We start from the raw sequence: 19927 nt of genomic DNA on the forward strand, positions 1-19927 counted from the left end.
AATGATAATAGTATTATCTACATTAGAGCTGTGAAGTTTATTTAGGTTAGTGCATAGTAAACCCTCAGTAATTGGTACTGTTGATATTGTTATTGCCATCTAGTGACTGCAGATGAATCAAGAGTTAAAGTAGTAGTACAGCACCAGAGTCGAGAGGGACCCAGCCGTGTCAGTGCTTTCTAATATTCTTTTTTTTTTTTTGAAACGGTGTCTTGCTCTGTTGCCCAGGCTGGAGTGCAGTGGCGTGATCTCTGCTCACTGCAGGCTCCACCTCCCGGGTTCATGCCATTCTCCTGCCTCAGCCTCCCGAGTAGGTGGGACTACAGGCACCCGCTACCACGCCCGGCTAATTCTTTGTATTTTTAGTAGAGACGGGGTTTCACCATGTTAGTGAGGGTGGTCTCGATCTCCTGACCTTGTGATCTGCCCACCTCAGCCTCCCAAAGTGCTGAGATTATGGGCGTGAGCCACTGCGCCCGGCTATATTCTTTTCTCTGTGTGTGTGTGTATGTGTATGAATGTATGAATGTATGATATATATTAAGCAGAATTAATGGGTTTTATTATTCAAATTTTTCTGTTGCAGTCTGTATTATACCTTTTTCTTAGTGAATTAAATTAAGAACTGCTAGAAAATACGTTTCATATTCTGTAATCATTAATAAGATACTATTTTAATTCTTAGTTTTATCTGCAATAAACTGATGAGTATTTTTTAACATATATGAAATGTAGAATTATGTCACTGTATACACTGAGATATCAGTATTCATTTTTTTGGCTTGCAGTCACAAAATTCTGAATCATAAATCCATAAAAATGTATAGCTGGAAATGTTCTGTTCTATAGGCCTCTAAATATGCAGCTACATGATTTTTATTAATGTTATACAAATGCTAGGGGATTGAGTTTCATTAGTAGGAAGAACAGAGATTTTTAATGCATTGCATTACCTCACTTTCAGTCCTATTAGTCTCTGGATGCAGTAAACTGAAAATAGCATGCAGTCTTGTCATACCAGTGTGTGACTCTATAGGAAAGGCAAGCAACGGTTACATTTTATCTAAATAAACTCATGAGAAGAACATTTGAATTCTTTATATGGTTAAGTTCTTTAAAGGCTCTTTTATAATTCAGTTTTGCTATAGGAACTGTTAACACAATTAAGGTGTTTTTTTTTTTTTAAATGTGCTGTATTTTTTGGCACTCTCTAACTTTATTTTTTCATTGATACATAGTATTTTGTACATGTCTATGGGGATACCTGTGATATTTTTTACATGCATAGAATGTGTAATGATCAAGTCAGAGTATTTGGGAGTTATCCCATCACCTTGGGCATTTATCATTTCTTCTGGCTATTTTGGTTTTGGTTTTGGGTTTTTTTGTTTTTGCTTTTGTTTTTGTTTTTGTTTTAGACGGGGCCTCTCTCTTGCCCAGGCTGGAATGCAGCGATGCGATCACAGTTCATTGTAGCCTTGACCATTTGAGATTAAGTGATCTTCCCACCCCACCCTCCTGAGTGGCTGGAACCCCAGGCATGCACCACCACACACAGTTAATTATATGTAGAAAACAGGGTCTCACTATGTTTTCCGGGCTGGTCTTGAACTCCTGGGCTCCAGTGACCCTCCCACCTTGGCCTCCCAAAGTCCTAGGATTATAAGCATGAGCCACCGTGCCTGGCCTCTTCTAGCTATTTTGAAATATACAATATATTGTTGCTAACTATAGTCACCTTAGTCTGCTGTCAAACCTTAGAACTTATTTCTTTCATGTAATTTTGTGTTTGTACCCATTAACTATGCCTTTAAAAAAAAGAAGACTTCTGTGTAGGCAGATTCATATGATTTATTTTTGAAAATGTGAAGTTTTATGTTACTAATCTTGTTAATAAAAGAAACTAAAATTTATTGAATATTTACTGTATTTTGGCATCATACTGTGAACTTTACATGCATTATCTTATTTAAATCTCAAACTTCTCTGATATGTCTTCATCATTTAGTAGATGGAGAAGCTAGAACTCAAGTAAGATTAACCTCTTGCCCAGAGTCAGGCTATTCACTTCTATGGGTAAAATCCAAACTGTGTACTTCTAAGAATACCTCCCATGCTTTAACCTTTGAGGTTCTTTCAGTACTAAGTAATTAATCATTTTGTATATTTGCATATAGAACCATTCTAATTAGTAATCTCAATTTCTTAAATTTTATAGGGTAGAATATAATTTTTTTGTTGTTGTTGTTGTTTGTTTTTTGAGATAGAGTCTCGCCCTGTCACCCAGGCTGGAGTGCAGTGGTGTGATCTCAGCTCACTGCAATCTCCATCTCCCAAGTTCATGTGATTCTACTGCCTCAGCCTCCCAAGTAGCTGGGATTACAGGAGCGTGCCGGAGCGTGCCACCACACCCAGCTAATTTTTTTATTTTTAATAGAGATAGGGTTTCACCATGTTGGTCAGGCTGGTCTTGAACACCTGACCCCAGGTGATCCGCCCACCTTGGCCACCCAAAGTGCTGAGATAACAGGCATGAGTGACCGTGCCTGGACTAAACATGTTTATAGTAGAAATAGAGAAAAAGAATTTACAAAAAGTAAATCGTAATGTATACAGTTGGTATATATGTCATGTGATTTTCAGTTGTTGATAGTTTTTTATGTAGGGCTTATTTAAAGATGGGAGGGAGATAGGAATGATGAAATGGTAAGATAGAAATGCCAAGATAGAGGAAGTAAAAGATAGTCTACGCTTCTGGATGTTTTTTTAGGGTTAGATAGAATGTATAGAGGATATAATCACATAAAAAGAACCAGTGGAGAAAGCATATTATGTTTGACCAGAGCAGAAGAAGCTAGTATATTGGTTTTGGGTTACAAAGGCGAGATTATTGTTATTTTACCATTTATTTTATTCTTTTGATAGTTCTGTTTTTCACATGAGGTTTGATTATAATATTTTGAAGCTGGGAGGGACTCGAGATAATATATAAATAGCTAGCCTTCATCACCTCGTTTTTATAAATGAGGAATCTTGAGTGATTGATTATAAGGTAACTGTCCAAGAACACATAGCTTTTTAATGGCATAGCAGGGTCTGTTAACCATAGACTTTGATTGCATGCTTGTGCTCTTTTCCCAATAGTGTAAATTTTCTTTTCCGTAGAGTTCCCCAAACCTGATTAACCTATCTGAAAATGAAATATAAACAAGTAAATTTATATAGACACCTGCCTTGTGATTATCCCCTGTTGACATTATTTCTTGGTTTATGTGTTTGAGGTGGTGAATTGAAGTGGTAAATTGCTTAAATATTTGCTGATATGTCGTGGGTAGTCTATTTGATCTTTAATGATTGGCAGTAAATGTTTTCTTTGCTTAGAAATTAGAAATACTGGGCTTATGTATGATATACTTTAGATTTAGTTTTTCAGTTGTTAAAATTATGTAAATACTGAAATCACATTTTTCTCTCTTCATTTTGCAGTAGTATTATTGATTCCACAGAATACAGCCAACCTCCAGGTTTCAGTGGCAGTTCTCAGGTAAACAATATCTTTGTTTTAATGATACCACAAGTATAATTGTCTGAGTTATAAAGTCATAGATTAGTTTACTAAAGTGTCCTGTCACAAAGACAACCATTTTGAATGCAATGCTGTTGATTAGCACTTGAATAGCTCTTATGCATAATGGCAGAATCAAATATTAATATTTGCTTTTTCAATGATACTAACTTAAATTTATTTTCTTCACCAAATTGTGATGGAACAAATCTAAAGGGTTTTGCTTTGTTTTTGGTTTTTTGAGACACTCTGTCACGCAGGTTGGAATGCTGTAGCCTTGACCTCCTAGGCTCAAGCAATCCTCCTACCTCAGCCTCTCAAGTAACTGGGTCTATGGGAGTGCACCACCATGCCCAGCTAATTTTTGTACTTATTGTAGAGATGGGATTTCACCATGTTGTCCAGACTGGTCTCAAACTCCTGGACTCAAGCGATCTGTCTGCCTCACCCTCCCAGAGTGGTAGGATTGCAGGTGTAAGCCACTATCCCTGGCATTTTTTTAAAACTTAATTTCAGAACCTGAGAGGAAGGAAATACTTTAGGAAAAAAAAATGCATAATAAGGACATAGTTTATCTTAGAGATATGAAAATTATAAATCTGTCATTGAATTATGCTTCACTATGTTGAAACTTACACCTTTTCCATGGAATAAAGACTATAGTCTTGAGTAAAATAGGTATCAGCTTTACCTCTTTTAATTAGTTGTATGATTATTTTGAACTTTACTCTCTTCATCTTTGACTTGGAGATACTGATATCTGTCAAGGTTATTTTTGAGGCCTAATATGCTTTTTTTAACTTTTTATTTTTATATTTTATTTTATATTTTTGAGACAGAGTCTTGCTCTGAATCCGGGCTGGAGTGCAGTGGCACCATCTCGGCTCACTGCAACCTCCACCTCCCGGGTTCAGGCGATTTTCCTGCCTCAGCCTCCCGAGTAGCTGGGACTACAGGCATGTGCCACCACACCCAGCTGATTTTTTGTAGTTTTAGTAGAGACGGGGTTTCACCATGTTGGCCAGGATGGTCTCTATCTCTTGACCTTGTGATCCTCCCTTCTTGACTTCTCCAAGTGCTGGGATTATAAGCGTGAGCCAGTGCGCCCAGGCATTTTTAATTTTTATTTTTGAGATGGAGTCCTGCTCTGTCACCCAGACTGGAGTGCAGTGGTATGATCTTGGCTCACTGCAACCTCTGCCTTCCGGGTTCAAGCAATTCTCCAGCTTCAGCCTCCCGAGTGGCTGGGACTACAGGCGTGCACCACTGCGTCCGGCTAATTTTTGTATTTTTAGTAGAGACGGGGGTTTCACCATGTTGGCCAGGTGGGTCTCAAACTCCTGATCTCAGGTGATCTGCCCACCTCGGCCTCCCAGAGTGCTGGGATTACAGTAATGAGCCCTGCTCCCGGCTGTGTTTTTAAACTTTTTATATTGAAATAAGTTTTGACTTAGAGAAACATTACAAAAATACTACAAAGAATTCCTTTATAGTTTGTATCCAGATTGTCTAAACACTTAACATTTTATCACCTTTGTTTTATCATTCTCATTCAGCCTTTCTTTTACATATATATTCATATAATTTCTTTTCTGGATTGTTTGAGTAAGGTACACACATATGTTTCTTTACCCTTAAATACTTCAGCATGTATTTCCTTAGGAACAAGGATATTGTCTTATGTAATCACAATATAACTTTAAAATTCAGGCAGTTAATATCGATACAATATTATTTCTAAATTCTAGATTTTCAGAGTTTAAGAATTACCCTAATATTGCCTGGGCAACATGGTGAGACCCTGCCTCTACAAAAAATAAAAAAATTTAGTTGGGCATGGTGGCATGTGCTTGTGGTTTCAGCTACTCAGGAGGCTAAGGTGGGAGGATACCTTGAACCCAGGAGGCCGTGGTTACAGTGAGCTGAGATCATGCCAGTATACTCCAGCCTGGGTGACAGAGTCAGACCCTGTCTCCCCGCCACCCCATCCCACCCCCCAAAAAAAAGAATTACCCTAATATCCTTTATAGTTAAACAAAAAACAGTGAAGTATTTTTTAATGAACATTTATTTGTATATTCACTTCATTTTAAAAAATATTATACCTATTTTTATCTAAGTGAATAGTAAATCCTTTTGGATTATATCACTTCTGTTTTACTTGTCTCCAAACTTGGACGACTACCTCGTTACTTTTATGATTAGCTTACGTGACTACTCTGTACATCATCCCGTATTACGTTCATGTACAATACATACATTTGGCCTATTCTTTTTTATAGTGAGTTTGCAGATTAGTTTGTGTCTGTTTCTGAACAGCCATGAGAATACCAGATTCAATTATTTTTTTACAACATAATGGAATACATTAGGATAAAATTTAAAGCCTTAAATTGAAATATACTCTAGGAACTTGAGAGAGAATAGCAGTCCCTGTATCTGGAAACTGGCTTAGCATTTATAACTAGCCATTTATGTTCTCCTTCTGAACATAATTTCGTAGAACATCAACATCAGACAAGGCTACTCTCTCTGACTGCTGAAGCAAAACAAAAAGCAAGATCACTCCATAAAGTTGTCTAGCCACATTTAAAAAACAAAGTCACTGTGCAAACTATAGGAAAATAAAAACAAACCTACCCTAACCAATGTGAGTGATTTCTGCTTCTTTACCAGTTAAAACTGTAGCTTCCCTGTAGGCTTCTGTGCTCCTAAATAAGATTTGTCATTACATAAGTTACTGAATTATAGAATCATTCCCATTTGACAGTATCTAATCCACAGTGAAGCCCCACTTTCTTGAACCCTCCCACAAATTATTTAACAAGTGCCTTACTGAGCCATCTCTCACTTATTCATATTTATTGCAACTAGCAATAAATAAAACTTGTTTAACTACAGGTGTTTTTTTAATTGGTTTTTGGCTGGAGGACGTTGACCAAACTCTATATAGGGGAACAAGAAGAGGTTTCCACAGTTACCTTTTATATTAACATTGTTTTGGAAATTCTAGCAAATCCTATGAGCTAGAAAACAGTAGAAATTGAATCTGAATACAGCCTTCAGAATGTGAGAAAATGTTTGCAGATTACCCATCTGACGAGGGATTAATAACCAGAATATATAATGGAATCAAACAATTTGACTACAAAAAATAATCCAATTTAAAAATTGACAAAAACTCTAAATAGACATTTTCAAAAGAAGGTATACGAGTGGTCAATAGGTATATGAAAAAATACTTATCATTAACCATCAGGAAAGTGAAAGTCAAAACCACAATGAGATATCGTCTCACCACAGTTAGAATGGCATTATCAAAAAGATAGAAGTAACAAATGTTAGAAAGGACATGGAGAAAGAGTGAATGCCCCTATACTGTTGAGAATGTGAAGTAGTACAGCCGTTATGAAAAAGAGTATGGAGGTTCCTCAGAAAACTAAAAATACAACTGTCATATGTTCCAGCAACCCCACTGCTGGGTATATATCCAAAAGAAAGGAAATCGGTATATTGAAGAGATATCTGCACTCCCATGTTTATTGCAGCACTATTCACAATACTCAATATTTGGAATCAACCTGTAGGTGTCCATCAACAGATGAAAGGATAAAAAAATGTGGTGTATATACACATTGGAATATTATTCAGCCATAAAAAAGAATGAAATCTTGTCATTTGCAACAACATGGATGGAACTGGAGATCATTAAATTAAGTGAAATGAGCCAGGAACCAAAAGACAATCAAACATCACATATTGTCAGTCTTAAATGGGAGCAAAAAAAAGTGGATCTCATGGAGGCAGAGTGTGGAATGGAGATAGTAGGCAGAGAAGGGAAAGGTATGGGGGTGGGGATGGAGAGAAGTTGCTTAGTGGGTACAAAAATATAGTAAGTTTTGGGTGAATGAGTTCTAGTATTTGATAATACAGTAGGGAAGTTATAGTTAATACTTTATTGTATATTTCAGAATAGCTAGAAAAGAATTGCAGTGTTTCCAACACAAGAAATGATAAATGTTTGAGAATATAGAAATCCCAGTTACCCTAATTGATTATTACATTGTATTTGTCTATCGAAATAATACATGTACCCCCCACAGATATGCACAACCATGATATAGCAACTTTTCTAAAAAGAAATTGAATCTAGAGGAAAAAGAAAAACAATCAGAATCTTTTTTTTGAAATATTTTGGAGTAGCACTTACTTTTATGTGGTGAAGGAGACTTTTGGTTTGAGATAGTACTCCGAGACAGTGTGTTAATATCGTCTCATCCCCTCCCGCAAGAAATCCTATTGCTATATTGCTCTCCTCACACCCAAAACTTAGAAGAATTTATAGATGATTAAAAGAGAAAATACGGAGTAAGAGCTGCCTAATCTGTGAGTCACTATATGCATGGTAAATGCATGCTTAAGGATTAAATGACAAGTCTCCTAGGAGAATTCTTAGCATCTGTTAGAGGACTGGGTAGTTTTTGAGGAGGAAACCATACTAGTGTTGAGATGGAGCTGACATGATACATTGCACTGAAGGCCTTACCCTTCATTTCTAGCTGTGCTCCAAATAATAGCTAGACCTAAAATAAATTGACACAAGAACAATTGAAATAGTGGATAGTCGAGTATAAGCCTGGCAAATCCAAACTAAAGAATACTGTAAAACTAAAAAAAACTCCAAAAGTATGAATAAAATAGGACAGTGTTTCCACGTAAATAAAAGGTATATTTTCCAAAAGTAGTAAAACTTTGTATCACGAAGGATTGGAATTTATGTAAAGCAAAATCTGTTAGAAATTAAATAATTAGGGGCTGGGCGTGGCGGCTCACGCCTGTAATCCCAGCACTTTGGGAGGCCAGGGCAGGTGGATCGCGAGGTCAAGAGATCGAAACCATCCAGGCCAAAATGGTGAAACCCTGTCTCTACTAAAAATACAAAAAAATTAGCTGGGCATGGTGGTGCACGCCTGTAGTCCCAGCTACTTGGGAGGGTGAGGCAGCAAAATTCCTTCAACCCGGGAGGTAGTGGTTGTAGTGAGCCAAGATTGCACCATTGCACTCCAGCCTGGCGACAGAGCAAGACTCCATCTGAAAAAAAAATAATAATAATTAGGTAGCATGTATTTTGCAGTTACTTTTCATAGACAGTGTTTGAACTATTCATATGTATTAACTAACTTTCAGAACTACTCTGTGAGAGAAATACTACTATTATTATTATTATTTTTATTTTTTGAGGCGAGGTCTCGCTCTGTTGCCCAGGCTGGAGTGCAGTGGCACCATCTTGGCTTACTGCAACCTCCGCCTGCTGGGTTCAGGTGATTCTCCTGCCTCAGCCTCCTGAGTAGCTGGGACTACAGACACACACCACCACACCCAGCTAATTTTTGTATTTTTAATAGAGACGAGGTTTCACCATGTTGGCCAGGATGGTCTCGATCTCTTGATCTCATGATCTGCCTGCCTCAGCCTCCCAAAGTGCTGGGATTGCAGATGTGAGCCTCTGTACCCTGCTGGTAAATACTATTATTATTTTTTATTGAAAAGGAAACTGGTACACAGAGAGGTTATGGAGGTTGACTCAGTTAATATAGCTAGTAAGAGGAGGGAGCTGAGATATAAACCCAGACGTTGTGGCTTCAGAGTCTTTGCTTTTAAATACTCAGTTTACTCAAGCAGCAGGTTTTGGGGGTTTTGTTGTTGTTGTCAGTTTTTTGTTTTTTGTTATTTGTCTTAAACGTACCTGATATTTACGAGGCTCTGAGGACAAGAGAACAAACAGAGACAGTCTATAAAAGAGTAAATGAAGACTCCTCTGAGTACCTGTGTGTTCGAAAATCAGTACATTCAAAAAATACTGCTAGTGGAAATATTATTTATCAAAAATTTCTGGAATGTGGTCAGAATTGTACTAAACATTCGTAGTCTTGAATGCTTTCATTTTTAGATAAGAATGAAAATAAATGAGCTTATTATTTACCCAAGAGCCTACATTATCACTAGATGATAAATATAGAAAGACCAAAAAAAAGCCCATATACAACGTAAGTTGAAATTAGCTATTATGATACTGAGTACATTAAAATAAGACAGTGTTGATGCATACTAATCAAAACCACATTCTTAATGAAATGTAATTTTAAAGATTATAAAACATTAAAATAGTTCAGATCAATTTTAGAACAATTTGTATAGACCAGTAACCATAATTACTAATTTAGTTAGATTCCAATTTAAAATAAATCCCAGTAGTTTTTTTTAAGGGTGTGTAGAATATGGCCAATTAACATTAAAGTTCATTAGTAGAATGAATTATTCAGAGGTTAATGATGAATTTACCTCATCAACTATTAAAATGTACTCTAAGACTGCTGTAACAAAAGAAGCAGAATAAAAATTTAAAATCTACCTAAAAGTAATAATTTAGTCTGTGATAAAGGTGGTCATGTAGATCCGTGGTGAAAGGAGAGACTAAATGCATGGTGTTGGGACAAATGGGAAACTCTTTGAAGGAAATTTAGCTTGTTTTCACTTACTGAAAGAGTTCAGATCAGCTAAACAACAGTTTTAACAACAGTAAAACTATAGAAATTAAGAAAGAAATCTACCCTACATATAAGAAAGCACCACAAACAAAATTTAAACCCAAATTGGGAAAGGTGTCATAATTAGGGCAAGTAAATGGCTTAATTGCTTCAAAATATTAAAAGCTTTGATAATTTTTTTTTTTTTTTTTTTTGTTGGAGACAGAGTCTCACTCTGTTGCCAGGCTGGAGTGCGGTGGTGTGATCTCAGCTCACTGCAGCCTTCACCTCCCAGGTTTAAGCAATTCTCCAGCCTCAGCCTCCCGAGTAGCTGAGACTACAGGTGCGCACCACCACACCCAGCTAATTTTTGTATTTTTAGTAGAGACAGGATTTCACCATGTTGAACAGGATGGTCTCGATCTCTTGTCTTCATGATCTGCCTGCCTTGGCCTCTCGAAGTGCTAGGATTACAGGCGTGAGCCACCGTGCCTGGCCAATTTTATCTTTTTAATAAAAGCTCCAAATAGGGTAAGAAGATGGTGCAGGATGTCAATATTTTTAAAAGACAAAAATTCACACATTCAGCTTACATGAAATAATACTTAATTTTGCAAATAAATAAAAGCAAAATATAGAATAATACAAGGTACCAAAGAAATCATCTGATAGTTATGGGTAAAATCAAAGGGATGTTCCAAAATGGGAAATACTCTTACTTGCAATGAGTGTATGTGCTCGAGCATGTGCCTATTGGGGAAGGGTAGGTGGAGGAAGGGAGAGTGGTAATGAGTTGATAGTCTTCCAGGAAGATAATTTGGCAGTATATACATATGATCAATGCTAAAATAGTTTGATTTGCAAATTATACACAAAGAAATTTATTTTAAGGAGTGATTCTAAGTACTATGTAAAGATTATATACTGGTATTAATCATATGTGTGTGAAAATTCTGGAAAAATAAACATACCTAGCCATAGTAGTTGCAGAAATAGTGCTCAACTATAGGATGGATTACTTTACTGCTCTTAAAAATACTATTTAGTAGTTGAAATTGAATGGAAAAAAACGCTAACAATATAATGTAAGTGAAGCCAGAAATGTATGAACTTTATAGAGTTATATTTCTGAACTTTTGTAATTGCCTATTGATTTTGCTTCAGAGTTGTTATAAAACCATAGAACAATTAGCAAAATTAGAAAATTAATATTGATATATCCGAGAAAACTTTAAATTTTTAATTTTAAATTCTTTACAATTTAAATTTCAGCAATGTATTCACTAATGTCCTTTATAGAAAAAAAAATTCTAGTCCAGGACCATTCTGAATGACTTGTTGCATTTATTTGTCATGTCTCTTTAATCTCCTCTAAATTGGTACAGTTTTTCAGTTTATGACATCAACATTTTTGAAGAGTATAAATTATTTATTTTATAGGATGTTCCTCAGTTTGAATTTGTCTTGTGTTTTCTTATGCCTAAGATTCAGATTATCTATTTTCATCAGGAATACTATAGTAGTCCTATTTTGTCATCCTTAGTTTGTCATATCTGGAGGCATATGATATCTATTTGTCTCAGTGCTGGTGATGTTAACTTTGATCACTTGATTAAGATGGTGGCTGCCAGATTTCACTGCTGTAAAGTTACCATATTCTTCCCTTTGAGCCTTTATTATTATATCTTACTTATAATAATAATCATTGATATGTTAGTTGTCCAAATGATGATTTTCTGAGTTTTTATATCTTCCACATTTATTAGTTAGTCCTTCTGCTTGTTTATATCATTGTGGAATCCTGGGTCATTAATATATATATCCTGTTATTAATTTTGAAACTCAAGTCATCTTATATTTGGCTAGTTGGAGCTCCTTCAGACTGACTTCTGTATCCTTTTGACATATTTCTGTCATTCTTTATAAGTACTTTCTTAGACAATAATGTTCCAGCTTCATTCCATACTGGCATTGCCCCAGTCCTGGAATCAGTCTTGTATCCAAGAAACCTCTTTTCTTTTAGTGGAGAAATATATTTTAAAACCAAAAATCTTAAGTACGCTCATTGTTCTTGGACTATCATTGCTTGCAAGCTTTCTCAGTGGACAGAGCTAGGAAATATATGTATTTGTATGTATTAATATATATTGTTATATATTTACAACCATAATATATAAGCATTAATTGCATATTAATCACTGTGTTTGATTACTGAAGGACTCCCAGGAATCAAACAGTTTATATTTCTGTAACAGTGTGATTACAGGCAATGGATATACAGAACAGCCTAGCAGCAATAGTGTATTTATTGAAAGGGATCCAGAAAATTCAGTCACAATATTCTTTGTCCTTCCACTGCTAGGTTGCACAGGAATTGCTTTGTTACCAGATTTAGAATCACTACTGGCTTGGGTTTGAAGCACCTGAGTACCAGGAGATCCAAAGTCTGCTTTTGGTTGGAGTCTCTGATGTTGAGCTAGTCATGTAACCACTCAGTGGATTCACCTTGCCTACTGCCTAGACAGAGTCAATTTATCAAGACAGGAATTGTGATAAAGTGTAATTCACACAGAGCCAGCTGTGCTGGTACTCTAATCAGTCTCCCCGAGCGTTTGGGGATAAGAATTTTTAAGGACAACTTAGTGGGTTGGGGGAAGCCAGTGAGCCAGAAATGCCTGATTGGTTAGATAGGAGATGATATCATAGGGAATTGAAGTTGTCCTCTTGCACTGGGCCAGTTCTGGGTGGGGGGTACAAGATCAGATGGGCCAGTTAATCAATCTGGGTAGTGCCAGCTGATCCATCAAGTGCAGGGTCTGCAAAGTATCTCAAGCACTGATCTTAAGAGCAATTTAGGGAAGGTCAGAATCTTGTAGCCTCCAGCTGCGTAACTTCTAAACCATGATTTCTAATCTTGTGGCCAGTGTTAGTTGTCTAGTCGCCAGCAAGAAGGAGGTTTGTTTTGGGGAAAGTGCTGTTATGGTCTTTGTTTTAAACTGTAACCTGTAAATTGGCTAGGTGCAATGCTTACACCTGTAATCCCAGCACTTTGGGAGGTCAAGGTGGATGGATTACCTGAAGTCAGGAGTTCAAGACCAGCCTGGCCAACATGGAGAAACCTCATCTCTACAAAAAATACAAAAATTAGCAGGATGTGGTGATGTGTGCCTGTAATCTCAGCCACTCAGGATGCTGAGGCAGGAGAATCACTTGAACCCATAAGGCAGAGGCTGCAGTGAGCTAAGCTCGTGCCACTGCAGTCCAGCCTGGGCAGCAGAGCAAGACTCTGTCTCAAAAAAAACAAAACAAAACAAAAGACAACAAACCTATAAACTAAGTTCCTCCCAAAGTTAGTTAAGCCTGTGCCCAGTAATGAACAAGGACAACTTGGAGGAAGCAAGATGGAGTCAGTTAGGTTAAATCTCTTTCACTGTCTTAGTCATAATTTTGCAAAGGTGGTTTCAGTCACTTAGATGTGTTCTTTTGGTTATGTAACCAGCTTTAACAGACACTACTGAAACCAGGTACAAATCATGCAAATCGTGAATTCAATTATTATTACTAAACAATGCTGACCAACTGATGCGTTCTGCTCCAAAACAACTCACTGACTCATGATTACAGAAAATTATTTATCTTTAGTTAATGTATTCTATAGTGTAGGCAAGGGTCAGTAGCTCTGGAGATAACTAGGTGGTCAGTCCGTACAAGCTGAGGTCAATCCATGCTATTCTAGCATATCTAGGGTTCATTTTAGCATTTGTCCTTTCTATATTTATAATTTCCTCTTCTGGTGGAAACCTAACTTTCATGATCAAAATACATTTACTTATTTGCATAGTCTTAAAATATATATACAAAAGGTAGCATGAAAATTGCTGAGAAAACAAATCTAACTAGAGATATTTCTTTGAAATTCCGTTTGTCTTTAGCCTGATAATATATACTGAAAATATAGTATATTCAAAGGTTATTTAGATTTGTTTAATTTTCTTCATTTTAGTTGTGACATTTCTTTAAAATAGTTTCATTTACTTCTATTTGTATTTTACCCCACTTTCCATCCTTATTATATATATCCTTTTTGAATATGTAAAATATTAACCTGATTCTAAAAATCAGAGCTGTATAAAAAGTTACAATCAATAACTGCTACCCTTTCAGCCCTTCTACCAATTTCCCTACCTCCATCTTTTCCACTCCATTTCTACTTTACCCTCTATAGTTCACCAGTTTTATTAGTCAGATTTGCAGATACATATGCACATTTTCTTATTTTTGCTGTCTTTCACAAAGGGTAGCTTTCTAGTAATCTTTTTCTGTACTTTGCTTTGTTTAACAATTTCTGAGGAAAGTAATTCTATAGAAGTTCATAGAAGTCCTCCTCATTCTTTTTTACAGCTGCATGAAACTTCTTCATGTGGTTATATCATAATTTATTTAATCACTTTGTTATATAGTAACAAGTAGGTAGTTTCCATTATTTTGAAATTACAGCCAGTACAGCAGTGACTAAGTTGTGCCTGTGTATTTTCATATTATTGGAGGTATACCTTCAGTGTAAATACCTAGAAGTGGGATTGCTGGGTCAAAGGTATGGATGGATAGTACCAAATAAACCACCCCCCAAAAGCAGTTTGTGTCTTCACCAACAACTTGTAAATATGTCTGTTTTCCCCACAGCATCTCTAATATAATGACTTTTCATAGTTTTTATTTTTTGCCAGTATAGTAGGTGAGAAATGTATCTTAAAATAGTTTTGTGTTTCTTTAATTATGACTGAGATTGACTGTGTTTTCATATGTTTACTGGTATACTAATATACTTATTAGTGAGTAGCATACTCGTATCTTTAGCTGACAGACCGTTTTCTTCTATTAGGTGCTTGACTTTTTTGGTTCAATTTATAAGACTTTGTTATATTAGGAATACTAGTCTGTTACCTATGACCTGTGTTGCCTATAGTTTCTTCCTATTTTGTGTTTGTTTTTTTTTTTAACCATTCAAAAGTTTTTAGTTAAAATTATCAGTTTTTAAAAATTACATCTAGATCTTTGAATCATAATTAAAAGCTTCTCCCTACGACCAGGATGTAGAGAAACCCATTCTTCCTTAAAATACTTGTCTCATCTTTATTTTTTTACATTTAAATTCTCAATCTGTTAGGAGTTTATTCTAGTGTATGTTTTGAAATGTGGATTTAATGTCATCCATCCAAATGGCTAGCCATGTGCCCCAGCCCTGTTTTAAGAAGTTCATCTATCTGCTGGTCTTTTTCCGGGAAGTCTGTATTGTTACCACTTCTTTATTGTAGAGGCTTTATGATATGTTTTAATGTCTAATATTTCTTTTCTTCCCCTTTCTTAGCTTGTCTTTTTCATTGTTTTGCAGAATATTTCTTCCTGTTTGTTTTTTCATAGGAACTTTAGTATCAGTTTATCTAGCTTCATAAAAAAGCTTCTTGGTATTTTTTATTGGAACTGCCTTTATCTTATCAGTTATCTCAGGAAGAATTGACATCTTTATGATACTGATTTTAACTCTAGGCTTTGCTTATATTTTTCATAAGTTTATTTCTAAGCATTTTTTTAAAGCTGAAATTTTGTTTTTAAAAGTAAATTTTAAAATTAAACTTTTAATTTTGAGATTTTAATAATTATAGAGTTACGTGCAATTATAAGAAATCTGAAATCTAAAAATCCAGAATTTGAAATGTTCCAAGATTTGAAACTTTTTGAACTGCGATATGATGCTCAAAAGAAATGCTAATTGGGGCATTTTGGACTTTGGATTTTCAGATTGGGGGTGCTTAGTTGGTAAACACAATGCAAATATTCCAAGGCAGGGAGGAGGAGAATGGTTTGCAGAGCTTCCATGCCCTCTCTGGGCATGCATGCTCTCCTGATCCTCCTAGACCTTAATGTGTTCACCAACCTGGAAACTCATTCAATTTTATTGTTCAGGAGCTTTATAGAGTTTTATAGAGCTTAATCTCCAGGCCTCAGCCATTTCCTGGAGGTTGGCGTGTGTGCAAAAGTTCCAGCTCTCTAATTACTTGGTAGTCTTTTGACCAGCCTTATCCTGAGGTTTTGTAGGTGTCCCACCCTAAGTCACTTCACTAAATTCAGGTATAATCAAAACGAACTTGCTATGAATAACAAAAGATGCTCATATCACTCAGGAAACTCCAAGGATTTTAGGAACTGTGTGTGAGGAACTGTAACTGCCCAGTGGGTTCTCCTTCTCCAATGCCTAGACAGAACCATTTTATCAAGACGGGGGGGGAATTGCAATAGAGAAAGAGTAATTCACGCAGAGCGAGCTATGCTTAAGATCAGAGTTTTATTAGTCAAATCAGTCTCCCCAAACATTTGGGGATCAGAGATTTTAAGGATAATTTGGTGGGTGGGGGAAGTCCAGTGAGTCAAGAGTGCTGATTAGTGGGGTCAGAGATGAAATCATGGGGAATTGACTCCACTGAGTCAGTTCCGGGGCCAGGGCCACAAGATCAGATGAGCCAGTTAATCTATCTGGTTGGTGCCAGCTGATCCATCAAGTGCTGGGTCTGCAAAGTATCTCAAGCACCGATCTTAGGAACAGTTTAAGGAGGGTCAGAATCTTATAGCCTCCAGCTGCATGACTCCTAAACCTTAATTTCTAATCTTGTGGCTAATTTGTTAGTCCTAAAAAGAATGTCTAGTCCCCAGGGAGGAAGGAGGTTTGTTTTGGGAAAGGGCTGTTTCCCTGTTTGTTTTAAGCTATAAAGTAAGTTCTTCCCAAAGTTAGTTCAGTCTATGCCCAGGAATGAATAAGGACAGCTTGGAGGTTAGAAGCAAGATAGTTTGGTTAGGTCAGATCTCTTTCACTGTCTTAGCTGTAATTTTGCAATGGCAGTTTCAGAACTTTGGACAGAAACCAAGTACATTTCTTAGACCACATTTCCTTTTCATGTGTGTAGTGATATTGTTGCAAAACTTTCTCCTTAGTTCAGCTAAAACCAGGCTCTCATTAGGTGACCAGGAAAGATTCGGCTTGCAGGCACATACAAGGGTGAGGAAAATGTAATTTATTGGGCGAAAAGGAAAAAGGGAAAAATAACTCTCAGCAAAGTGAGGCAGAATCCTGCTAGCAGGTTTCTTGCCTCACAGATTGAATCCCAGGTCACCACCCAGGCACAGGAGAGGCCAGGCTCCTCCCTGCTGCAAATGACAAACTTCTGAGGTCCCACCCCATCCTCTCAGTGTGCAGGTGGACATTATTCAGAAAGAATCAGCTGGGAAAGGGTATGCTTCATCCAGGACAGGCTGTCTGGTTTTTCAGCCTTCAGGCTGTTTTAGGCTTGAAGGAGGGGTTTTGCCTGGGGACCCTTGGCTGCCTACTGTGTCTCTCATTTTCTCCTCTGAAGTATATCTAACTGTCATAAAGATAAGGATAAGGAGGAAGGTTAATCTTAACTACTTCCTGCTGACAGGGTGTGCTGTTTTGGGAAAATGGCAGTCAAATCTCCCTGAGAGGCCTATCTGAGGGTCCTGGCAAAAGGGGCCATTGTCCAAGGCTCCCGTTGCGTGACCATTTGGGGCCTAAAGGCAAGAAGAGACAAATTGGGTTATTAGAAAACATGTATCAAAACAAAGTAAGGGGGAAGAGGGTGAGGACAGCTCAAAAATCTGGAGATTTTTACTAGTTAGTGCAGGGAGATGGGGGCAGAAGCCTGACTAGTAAAACAAACTTTTACCCTTTTGCTGGCGTGTTGGGCTTCTGGGTTCCCTTCCCCTGAGCCCAATCCTAAGGCCAACCAGTTTAAGATTTGGGAAATTAACTTTTCCCTGTTTGGAGGATACATCCAAGGGGAGTGTCCCATAGTACAAACACACAGTTACTTATCAGTGAAGAGAGGACAGAGGAGGAGAAAAGAAAAAGAAGGCTTGTTTATTTTTCAAAAGAGTCCCAGGGGTTCAGGATGGACTCAAAAGGGTTACAGACTGAAGATGAATGGCTACTCATCTAGAAAGAGAGGAGCGAGGTGCCCCAGCTTGCCTTTTCTTCCTAGCAAATACCTGGGGTATTTTGAGGTAGGGAGAGTGAGATGTTCCTCTTTCTTTCCTCTGTCTTTGGATCCCGAGTCCCAGCGACCACAACAGGGTGCCACCCATGGGTGTCAAAGTGGCTTTCACTGATGTTAATGGGGGGAGGGGCATGCTACAGGGTGGGAGTATTCACTCTTACCCATATATACCATATCTTCCTTGCTGTCAGTAGTCTTTGAATTCCCTAGACCTTTTTTATGCCGTGGATAGTAGCATGAACTTTATGCAATGGGAATCTTGGTTGCATCAGTAAGAAATCAGTCATGCTCACCTATGCTGTTCCTTTTTAAGTTCTGTTATCATCTGCCTCTGGATCCATCAGATCCAGTTTTCTTTCCTATGGCTTTGACCTAAAGCTTGGAATTGAGTTTGAGACAAAAATGTGTCTTGGGGGGCGGGGAGTGTTGCATGGATTCCTTTTCTTAAGCTGAATGCTAAGGTGAAGCTGTGGAATTGAGTCCTCCTCCAACAAGGGAGAAAAGGATGTCTTATGACACCCCAGATAACTGATAGCTATAGTTAATGCCTGCTAAGATTTGGGTGCATAGTTCTTGTCTTTGGTTAGCTCTCTTGTTCTTAGGTTTCCTAAAAAGGAAACCTCCAAGTGTTGGGCATCCTATTTATTCCCATCACCCAGCAGAACAGTTGCTCAGAACTTGAATATTGTTCCAGATTTCTATATTACCCATCCCTTTTGTTTTTTGTTTTTTCTTTTTTTTTTGAGCTGCAGCTGGAAACTACTGGTTGGTTCACCAGAACAAGCAGGGTTAGTCTAAAATGTAGGCAAAAACTTAAAAATAACTAAGGAGTTTAGAATTTAATGACAAATGTATGATACGTCTTGAAACATAATTTATCTCTCTCCAGTCTCCTTTTGTTTTGAGACAAAGTCTCACTCTTGTGCCCAGGCTGGAGTGCAATGGCACTATCTTGGCTCACTGCAACCTCCGCCTCCTGGGTATAAGCGATTCTCTTGCCTTAGCTTCCCAAGTAGCTGGGATTGCAGGTGCCTGCCTCCGCACCTGGGTAATTTTTGTATTTTTAGTAAAGATGGGGTTTCATCATGTTGGCCAGGCTAGTCTTGAACTCCTGACTTCAGGTGATCCGCCTGCCTCGGCCTCCCTAAGTGCTGGGTTTACAGGCGTGAGCCACCACACCCAGCTTGTCCTTATTTTTGTTAAAAAACAAATCATGATAGGATTGAGTTGTTCACAAAATAGACTTTAGTCTTATACTTGGCCTGATTGTCTAAAGTGCAGCGAGCTTAATTATTTTTACATCGGCCTTTTAGATTGGCTTGGATGGAACTCTGTTCCACAGGGAATCCTGATAAGAGCTTTTAAAGCCAAGCCCAGCCATCATTTTGTATCCTCAAATGCCTGTGAGTTGGGTGATCCGGCCCTCTTAAAGTCTCAAAATAAAGTTGGAGCTCCTGGGCCTGTCACAAGGTGACATTCTTTACTTATCACAGATCAGGGACCCTGTAGTGGCTGTGTAGACAAGGCTATGAGGCCAGTTTTCCCAAGGGGCTTTTATTGACTCTGCAAGTCAAGTTTGACTCCTTAAAGGGAAGCATACCCTTCAAGTTAAGCCTTGGTAAAACAGCATTTCTCCAGTTGCATCCTGTTGCAAAAGAAAATGGATTCTTATTGCACTAATGTAAACAACTATATTGCCATAAGTTAAGAACACTTACAACTAGTTTCCAAATTCTGGAGAAGCCAGGCGGGGGCGGGGAGAGACAAAT

The 19927-nt window shown here is 37.5% G+C and overlaps 1 protein-coding gene across 19 annotated transcripts in view; it reads left to right on the forward strand.

Annotated features, from left to right (window-relative positions):
• COP1 (COP1 E3 ubiquitin ligase) overlaps positions 1-19927 on the forward strand; it is a 264253-nt gene that overhangs the window by 88901 nt on the left and 155425 nt on the right. For all 19 annotated transcript variants that reach the window (XM_031658336.1, XM_003893610.5, XM_009194948.4 and 16 more), the window contains one exon: positions 3487-3544. In XM_031658336.1, coding sequence (XP_031514196.1) covers positions 3487-3544 — 58 coding nt within the window. The remainder of the gene's footprint in view (positions 1-3486; positions 3545-19927) is intronic.

The sequence above is a fragment of the Papio anubis genome, chromosome 1 (genome assembly GCF_008728515.1).
Source record: "Papio anubis isolate 15944 chromosome 1, Panubis1.0, whole genome shotgun sequence".
Lineage (NCBI taxonomy): Eukaryota > Metazoa > Chordata > Mammalia > Primates > Cercopithecidae > Papio > Papio anubis.